This window comes from Epargyreus clarus, unplaced genomic scaffold (genome assembly GCF_041222505.1).
Source record: "Epargyreus clarus isolate Ecla_fem2 unplaced genomic scaffold, WU_Ecla_fem_2.2 ptg000004l, whole genome shotgun sequence".
NCBI classification, from domain to species: domain Eukaryota; kingdom Metazoa; phylum Arthropoda; class Insecta; order Lepidoptera; family Hesperiidae; genus Epargyreus; species Epargyreus clarus.
Genome location: NW_027332212.1, coordinates 13305032 through 13315334, shown reverse-complemented (window position 1 = coordinate 13315334; position 10303 = coordinate 13305032). Strand labels below are relative to the sequence as shown.

At 35.0% G+C, this 10303-nt stretch overlaps 1 protein-coding gene across 4 annotated transcripts in view; it reads right to left on the bottom strand.

Annotated features, from left to right (window-relative positions):
* Positions 1–434: 434 nt before the first annotated feature.
* The window catches only part of LOC140757601 (retinal guanylyl cyclase 1), a 62029-nt gene continuing 52160 nt past the window's right edge, over positions 435–10303 (bottom strand). The window contains exons 13-16 of one of the 4 annotated variants that reach the window (XM_073093431.1): positions 4161–4249; positions 3224–3353; positions 2556–2647; positions 435–717 (exon numbers count right to left, since the gene is read on the bottom strand). In XM_073093431.1, coding sequence (XP_072949532.1) covers positions 622–717; positions 2556–2647; positions 3224–3353; positions 4161–4249 — 407 coding nt within the window. In that variant the 3' untranslated portion in view covers positions 435–621. Of the gene's footprint in view, positions 718–2555; positions 2648–3223; positions 3354–4148; positions 4250–10303 lie in introns of those variants that run through there. The other 3 variants (XM_073093430.1, XM_073093433.1, XM_073093432.1) reach the window with 3 other exon arrangements.

Below are 10303 nucleotides of genomic sequence, written 5' to 3'. Positions count from 1 at the left end.
ATCTCGGAGATTGCCCCTGCTTGACAACACACATCACGATGGCAGTATTAAAATATAAAATATCATAATATATGATTTAAGTAAAAAAAAAAAAATGTTGAAAGGATTCACAAAAATGACTAATGACCAAGTTATAAGATTTATTATATTTTTAATAAAATAATAGTATAAAGTACTGCTGTCGGCCATCTTGTCTGAAACGCTAATCAGGGCGAATAACGTGATTATTTGGCGTCTCACCGTTTTGGTCAAACTTTTGTATGGGATGTCGAAGTATGACGTAACCTACATATAACCTACATTATAGAAGGGGATTTCAAAATTTGTCGCCATGGCTGTTGAAGGTCATCTTCACTCTTACGCCCGGTACCCTTACCATGAGTTTTAAAAACATCCCACAATTTTACGTTACATTTACTCACTGCATTATTCCGTTCCGTTTAGACATTTAATGTTACGTTACTGACACTATAGTTCTGATACAATCCGCTAGGGGCGCTGATTGGAATTTGTATGTGTGAATACGTAAATAAATACCAAAACAGTAATATTTGTCAAAACGTGAAAACTCATGGTAAGGGATGGTACAGATCGCCCCAGCGCTTGTGTGGTGCTCAGCGTTCAGTGCAGCCGCGCGGGCGCGTAGCGCGGGGAGCGCGGCGCGGGCGGCGCGCCCGAGCGGCCCTCCAGCCAGTACGTCGTCATCTCGCCCTTGCCCTGCAATGCGACGAGATCTTTTTATATATCGATACATTAATTCGCAAATCAGCCAGCTCCACTTTTTGTCACAATGTTTTTTTTATTTATTTTGATAGTAAATGGCGTTCGAAATCAAAATAAATAAAAAAAAAATTTAGACAAAAAGTGTTAGTGTTAAAAATAAATAACGCGCGTTAAATCGCGGGACACAGCTAGTTCTAAAATATAAGTAGCCTAAGTTACTCCTTATTACGTCAGCTACCTGCCAATAAAAGTCCCGTCAAAATCGCTTCAGCCATTTCAGAGATAAGCCAGAACAGACAGACAGACAAAAATTGTAAAAAATGTTATTTTGGTGTATGTACCTTGTGTATATTTATATGCATGTAGTAAAAAGCGGGTATTTCAATATTAGAAACAGACACTCCAATTTTATTTATATGTCTCCCTTACCACACCCTTCAAACCAGAACACACCAGCGCTTAATATTACTGTTAATAGGCAGAAACAGGTGTGACGCCGCCAGAGTCCAACCACAAAGGGTTCTACCACTTCTGTATTCGACCTCATATTCAAATCTAATGTTATCAGAGACTGATTACAGAAGAACGAGTCTATAAGAATAAAGTTGTGGTTTCAAAATTTTATATAAATATTAAGCATTTCTCAAAATATAATCACATTAACAAATATGGTGTTAGGGTAGCTATATACATTTTCCTATTACATACATTATGACTACAGCATTACAGTTAGAAGTATTGTAATAGGAAAACCCGATATTCCATCATGTAATTATACTATTACCATGTCCCATTTTGGTAACTAAATAAATCACTCACATTACTTGTATTGTATATTGTGATGAAATATTAGCAACGTAATTTTAACGTTTATAAAAGCCTAACTAATCGTCAAATCCGTGGTAAAAATCATTACTTGCACCATTTTAGTTGCGGTTCAATAACGTCATACGAGTAACCAATACTTAATATTAACTATTATTTATTACTTAATATATTACTTAAGTTATTGTTTTTGTCAACCATATCTGTCAACGTCGACTAAAAATTGTTCTGACAGCACAAATGATGTTGGACAGAATTGGCATGATGGCAGTACTAAAAAAGTCAAAGAATAAATGATTTACAGAAACACAATATATTGAAAGAATTCTCAAAAATGACTCAGTTTTTAAAGGATATTAAAAAGATTTAGAAATTAAAGAGATATAATATATTTTCAATTAAATAAAAGTATAAAATACTGCAGTCGGCATCTTGTCTGAAACGCTAACGGGGCGCGAATGTCGTCATTTTCGGGTATGTCACTGAAATGCTTGAATTTATTACCGAAATAATGCGATTTTTGGAATCGATAGACATGTACCTACGTAATAGAAGGGGTTTTCAAAATTTGTCAACATGGCTATTAATACATGCCATCGTTATCGTCAAAGGTGTTATAACCCTCTATTTAGTTTTACCTGTCCCATTTTGTAACTAAATCTTGCAAGTAAAATTTCACACACTTCCCACTATCCGATTGAGCTGAAATTTTGCATGTATCTTTATTGTTCACAATTTACTCAATCCATTATTCTGTTCCGTTTGCTTCAGTAGACGGAGTAAATATAACAAAAAGTAAGTGCTCAAGTCTTTTTGTCTGCCTCACACGTCACAAAGAGAGACAAAACATAAAACGCACTTTTGTCAATTTAGACATTTAATGTTACGTTACTGACACTATAGTTCTGATACAATCCGCTAGGGGCGCTGATTGGAATTTGTATGAGTAAATACGTAAACAAATACCAAAACAACATGGTAAGGGTACTGTATGCGACGGTATATACCTTAACGTCCACCACACCTCGAGGAGTGGTAATGAAAAGTCCAGTTCGATCCAGCGCTCGCTTCACATCCTCTGATATTTGAATTTTCATGGCTGTAACAAGATAAGTTAGTATTAAAATTAATTATTAAAATGCACAAATAAAATGAAAGTAGCAATTTTTTTTTATTTTTTTATCATAAGCTGTAAAAGTCTGACATGTATGGAATTATTTTAGAAATAAAATATCATTTAGTGTTAATTCATGAAACGGCTTTGGAATTTTTGTGACGCCAGTCATTTGCAAGCTCAAATTTCACTACCAGCACCTAACGTAGGCCATAGATTAGTAAAGATTACTCACTCCTAACAAGAAAATGTAAACAGTTTTAACAATTAAAATTGTCACTGTTATCCATTTTCCTGTTTGAAAAATATTACAAAAAATGTAGTTTTTACATCATTTACGAATGAAGCGATATTTCTCCGCACTTTTTCTTCGATTTCGTATTTTTGCACCACTTAACTGCCCTTGTCGGCATTGTTCCGCGTAAATTACACCATGACAGCCATTAAACGGCTACCTCGTCAGGTGTTTAAGTCATTTAATGGCTTCCTTCAATTACAAGGCGGTGAGATATCTATACTTATCTATGACGTAGGCAAATAAGTACGACTTCTTAGTATTACGTTCTCCAGTGCTCTCCATTCGGCTGGCCGTGTTGATGGTGTCTCCGAACAGACAGTAGCGCGGCATCTTGCTGCCCACGATGCCAGCCACGCAAGGCCCAGTATGGATACCACTACGCATACACAACGTCTGGAATAAAATGCCCTTATTTAATTTGGACTTTATCGAAATTATTTTATCTGTTGCTCACTTTTAGAATTATTATCTAGAGCAGCCTAGATGTTGGCAAAAAAATCATATAAGAATTCTCTGTTCCTTGAAATAATCTCGAAATGATTTTATCTGTTGCTCACTTTTAGAATTGTCTAGTAGCCTACATGTTGGCAAAAAAAACATATAAGAATTCTCTGTTCCTTGAAATAAGTCCCCAAAATGCTCTTGTACATCTGCCTGGTAAATAAAAGAAGTCTCGCAAACAGTCTGCAGTTGGGTAAAACAATCAAATTTCATTTTATTAGACGATTCTTTAAATAATTCCAACTTTAAATAAGTTTGCCTTTTTAGAAAAAGGTCTACACTTAAATTCTAAATTGTAGTTTGTGGCTAATATGGTCATGATAATCTTCAATAAACATGACAATAGTTTTTTACTGGTGAATTTGTCAAGTAGGCCTTCATAGCCAAATCCGCAACTGTAAAAATAGTGACACTACTAAAAGGCTTATTTTGACAAAAACGAAAACTGCATCATTGACTTATTAAGACAACCCTCCCTAGTCTGGAATCGAACGAGCTCGTTTTGAGAAACACATATAGGTACCTATAGTTAGATTTATATTAACTGTCATGTTGCATCTAGTGCTTAAGAATTCGAACTATAGTAAAAATCAAGCGTATACTTTCTACTATTAAAAACACAAAAAGCTGGCTTATCTTAAAGTAAATATCGTAAGTACATAAGCAAGACACTGAGACGGTGATTACCTAAGTAGGTACCTGATCAGGCCGGTGAGGCAGGCGACATGTCGACGTCGCTTCTAAAAGCTCTAAGGCCATGTGCGCTATCTCTGTTGCATGTTTGTTGCCTGAAAAAATATTTGACACTACTAAGGTCCCGTTTATATTAGACTTTGTCTTTTCTATACCATATTTTGACATATTTTTTATGCTATAGGAGTAGCAGACGAGCATGCAGTCCACCTGATGGTAAATGGCTACTGCCGTCCATGGACATCTGTAATCAACCCCAGATAGAATTAGATATTCCTATGTGAGGTCGTGTCGTATCAAAGTGTGAACAAAACTTCTACAAAAATCGAATATTGTAATATTCGATTTTTGTAGTAGTAGTGTTATAATAATTATTAAATATATGGATATTTTGGGATTACAATAAAACACGTCACTGCGTTGAATAATTGTCACAGAGTATATATATTCTCTTTTACTAGTGTAGTGGTCTACATATTACAGAGTATAAATATAAGGCGCGAATTGTATTCAACACTCTCCCTGAATTTAAGCCTTATTTAAAAAAAAAATTGACAACATTAAAAAAAATATTAAGACGAGTCATGCAAACACATTCCAAGTTTAGATCTGAAGAAATGAAATTTATCTCTAGACAATGCTTTAGTAAGAATATCTGCATATTGATTATCACTACTGACAAAATTTAATGAAATTATTTCTTGTTGATATTTTTCTTTAATAAAATGGTACTTTATTTCAATGTGTTTGCATCGTTTATGAAAGTTCAAGTTTTTAATGACACTAATGGCACTTTGATTGTCTAAGTGAAGGCATATAGCGTTCTGTTTGTATTCGTCAATATCACTCAGCAACTGTCTGACCCATATAGCTTCTTTGGTGGCAGCACACGCTGCCATGAATTCAGCCTCTGTTGTGGACAGAGCGACAGTTTGTTGCCTTTGGCTTGACCAAGTTACAGCTGCACCATTTTTTATGAAGACATAGCCGGTGACTGAACGACGAGTGTCGAGGTCATTTGCAAAATCAGCATCACTGTAACCAGTTATTTCTGTGGTGAGTGGAGTGTGCGTGTAACACAGTCCATAACCTTTCGTATCATTCAGGTATTTAAATATCTTCTTGACTGCATTCCAGTGTGTTTGGTTGAAACAATTAAGGTATCGACTCACCAGGTTTACAGCAAACATTATGTCAGGACGACTCACGATAGCCAGGTGCATGAGAGACCCCACAGCTTCTCTGTATGGTATGTTTTTCTCAGGCTCTCCATTTCCTTTTTCTAGTTTCACATGAGGATCCACTGGAACACTGTTCGGATTACAATTATGCATATTGAATTTATGTAACATTTGTGTTATGTATTTAGTCTGATGTATGAATATACAACCTTTAAGCCTTTCTATTTGCATTCCCACAAAATTGTCAGGTGTGTTCAAGATTTTAATTTCAAACGTGGTCATCAGTTCATAAGTTATTTCTTTTAATGCTGATTCATCCGATGAAAGTAACAATCCGTCATCTACATATAGGCAAAAGTAGCATTTATTTTTATTGACATGACTGATATAAACACACTGGTCAGCATTACTGTTAACAAAGCCAAACTTCTTTAATACAGAGTCAAATTTACTATTCCAACATCTTGGAGCCTGTTTTAGCCCATAAAGTGATTTGTTAAGTTTACATACCATGTTTTCTTTGTGCAGCATTCCCTCAGGTGGTGTCATAAATATAGTTTCCTTAAGTTCACCATATAGAAAGGCAGTTTTGACATCTAGTTGGATAATTTTCAAATTCTTTTGTGCAGCTACTGAAAGTAACAAACGAATTGAATCATACCTGACTGTGGGAGAAAAAGTTTCCTGATAATCAATGCCTGCTGTCTGAGCATATCCTTTGGCACATAACCTTGATTTGTAACGGGGACCTGTTGGTTCTTGTTTGATCCGGAACACCCATTTGCATCCTATTACTTTAGCATTTGGGGGTTTATTAACCCATGTCCAGGTATTGTTTTTCTGATGGGCATTTAATTCCTCATTAATAGATTTCTGCCATTTTTCACTGTCTTCGCAGTTTATAGCATCTTTATATGTGGTAGGAACATCATAAATGTTCTCTTCGTGGTGACACAGGTAAGTGTTTTCTTCGGAATTGGAATCTTTCATTATTTTCCTTTTGGATCTCAATGTTATGTTACTTATTGGAGGAGAATCGACACTGGTGTCTGGTAAGTAGTCACTGTCAGATGAAGATTTATTCTCATACACTGTATCATACGAGCTTACTGAATTCTCATATCTTTCATTGTCACTGCATTCATCAGATGTTTCCTCTCGTTGAGTAATATCATTACTGAAATTCTTGGGTGACAATTCTACCGGGACATAGTCTCTCTTCACTGTAGATTCTAGAAATGTGGCGTCTCTACTTTTGATCACTTTTCTGGAGTTAGGTAATATGAATTTATAACCCTTAGTGTGATCACAATAACCTATGAAAATCATCTTGTAGGCTTTGGGATCCCATTTCCTTCTTTTCTCTTGGGGCAGGTGCACCATTGCTTCACAGCCAAATATGCGCATATGTTTCACATTTGGTTTTTGACCCGACCACATTTCTTCAGGGGTTTTGAATGATAGGGACCTTGTTGGAGAACGATTGATAATATAAGCTGCAGTATGTATGGCATCAGCCCAATGTTGTTTTGGTAAATTGGCGTTTAAAAGCATACATTTTGCTCTTTCAATTAGCGTTCTATTCATGCGTTCTGCTGTCCCATTTTGTTCAGGACTGTATGGTGTGGTTGTTTGGTGTATGATGCCAGCACCTTTCAAGAAATTTGAAAAGTTTTTGTTGACATATTCTAGACCATTGTCAGTTCGGAGTATTTTTATCCGTGCATCGAGCTGATTTTCAACTTCTTGCTTAAATTCTTTAAATTTTTCCAGAGCATCTGATTTGTTGCGGAGAAAATATACATAGACTTTCTTTGAATAGCCATCGATGAATGTTATGAAGTATTTGGCGCCTCCTAGTGTTTGTGTCTCCATAGGCCCGCATATATCAGAGTGGATCACTTCAAGAGGTCTTTTGGTGGTTGAACTCTCACTTTTAAAAGGAAGTCGTGTCTGCTTACCTTCCTTGCATGTTACACATGTCAGATTTTCTGATTTTGCTGAGAAAATTACATGGTCAGTGTGTTCTGTCATTTTCTTTAAGCTTTGAAAGTTCAGGTGTCCCATTCTCTGGTGCCAAAGGTAGACATCTTGTTCTTCAATATCAGACATGCATGCAAAATTGCCTGAGGGAGGCATATTCAGCCGGTAGATGTTATTCACTAAATCAGCGGTTGCTACTATCTGGCTTTTACTGTCTATAATAGCACAGCCTGATTTATTGAATGTTACTCGTCCACCAGTTTTTATAATCTGACTCACGGATATGAGATTGGTTGCCAATTCAGGCACATATAAAACATTTGTAAATAGCACTTTCTTTTGTACACCTTGGTCATTAAAAGTATCTAAACTTACTTGCCCTGAGCATTGCACGGGTAGTACTTTGTTATCTGCAACTCTAATGTTTTGAATGAGAGCAGTTTTCTTATTCTGAAGCAAACTATCATCCTTAGTCATGTGTGAAGACGCCCCTGAGTCCACATACCAAGCTTCATCATATGTGGATGATGCCACGAACACAGCAGCATAAGATGAACTGGTTGGTTTTGATACTTTAGGTTTGTTTCTGCATTCTGGACTTTTATGACCATATTTATTACAAGTGCACCTCGGACCTTTGGATGGTTTCTTCATGTTTTTCTGAAATTTTCTGTTGACTCCAAATGCTGTGGAGTCATTTTCGGATTGTCTAACATCTTGTAATAATTTTGTTTTTACTGAGTCTGCAGTTATCTTGACGCCTGAGCTCTCTATAGCAATTATCATTGGCTGATAGGATTTAGGTAGACCAGAGAGTAGCAAAGTCGTCTACTTTAAAACCTATGTTCTGTAACTTGTGAGCTGTGGTCATAATTTTGCTTACATATTCTTCGATACTTTGACATCCAATTAGCGACGTGTTGCAGAGATCACGCAGAAGGCCAACTCGGCGTGTCAGCCCAGAGTCATTGAATGCCGACGATAGTTTGTCCCACACTTCCTTCGCAGTTTTGGCTTCTTGGATGTGCACGTAGTTTATTGGATCGACTAGGAGAATTATTTTTGTTTTCGCTTTCGTATCTCTTTTCATATCGACTTTTAATGGATCGGAAACCTCGACGCAATCCCATAACTCTTCGTGTTGCAAATAGGTTTTTACTGCAAATTGCCATGTTGCGTAGTTATCTCGGCCGGTTAATTTTTCAATTAATGCCATTTGGTTGTTTGAAGCCATTTTTCTACGATATTTGAAGTTCAAAATACGAAAACACTAAACAAGAAGTCCAAAATGAAAGACACGCTTTTATGAGAGGTTATGTTCACAATTATCGTCTTTGACACTATAATGTTCTCAAATTTAAATAAAATTGTGTACTGATTTTATTACTGGGCTTTACTGGGCACGAAACCTGTTATAATAATTATTAAATATATGGATATTTTGGGATTACAATAAAACACGTCACTGCGTTGAATAATTGTCACAGAGTATATATATTCTCTTTTACTAGTGTAGTGGTCTACATATTACAGAGTATAAATATAAGGCGCGAATTGTATTCAACAAGTAGTAGTAGTATAATTATCGAATTTTAAAAATGAACATATATAGCAAAAGATTAATTTCTGTTGATTTTTTGATGAGGAAATTTTTATTTAAAGTGGTAAACCAAAGATTTAAGCTGTCCACAAAAAATATCAAAGATATGATATGATCAATATAATACTTATAAATTCCGTGCAATTCAAACATCATTATTTCGTCATTTTGAGTTAGTTTCTATTTACACTCCATTTTATTTTTAACAGGCTTTTTTCCCAACTTAGGGTATGTACATTATAATTCTTTTCTTCTCATAATAATTCATATTTCATCTTCATCATAATTCTTCTTTTTACGAAGTTAAACAAGGTACCATTAACTGTTTACAAAAACTTTATTACAAGAATAAATAAATTTCACAAAAACAAAAATAATCCGAGTTAGTAGGCTGTTGTTCAAAATCATATACAGGATGACGCAAGATTAATCATCCAATTTTGTTTTCGAATAATTTTTGCACTGTATCTTTACCAAGAAATCTTTACCAGGACCTGTAACTCTTTATTTGCTAATTATGAAAATATGATAACTCCCGATAAATATTAAAGATTTTCCACGACTTTCCTTAAGATTTCCGCTGAGAACACCATGACGTTATCGGCTACGGTCAGTAAGGACAGTATTTTATGATTTTCGACAACACTTTGGGCGTTCTGACACAAAAAATGCGGAGGTAAAGTAAGATACAGAACAATTAAATAAATTATGTTCGAAGAAAAAACTAAGTATGACCATAATTGCTGAATAAAGGCTTTTTTTTCAAAATTGTAATTATATTTTTTTATCATGCTTAGTTCCAGACACTATTCCTCCCACTACACTATTTCCTCTATCCCTGTCAAGGCTATCAAACAATCGGACATCTGGGCAAAAAAACAAATGTATTGCTTCAAATTATATTTAAGAAGCTACGTTACATCATGGGATTTCCATACTAAAGAAAGTACACTTTCCTTGTCTAAAAATGGAAAATCATCAAAGACAAGTGCAAACATTCATATGAATCAAACCAATCAACTCGTAAAACCCATAAAATTACTGCATTATATAAATATGATATCATCAAGCAAATAGAAATATTACATTAAGCTTTATTTGGTAACATTAAAAAGTAAAATATTAATAAATATAAATATTAATATTCTTTCATTCTACGAAAACTGTACGTCATCAAATTACACATTTCATAATTAATTTCCCATTTTCCTTATACTTTATATATCGATACCTTAATTCGTAATTCAACCAACTCTACTTTTTGTCAAAAGGTTTTTTTATTTATTTAGATAGTAAATGGCGTTGAACGAAATCAAAATAAATAAAAAAAAACATGTGACAAAAAGTGGAGTTGGCTGATTTGCGAATTAAGGTAACGATATGTA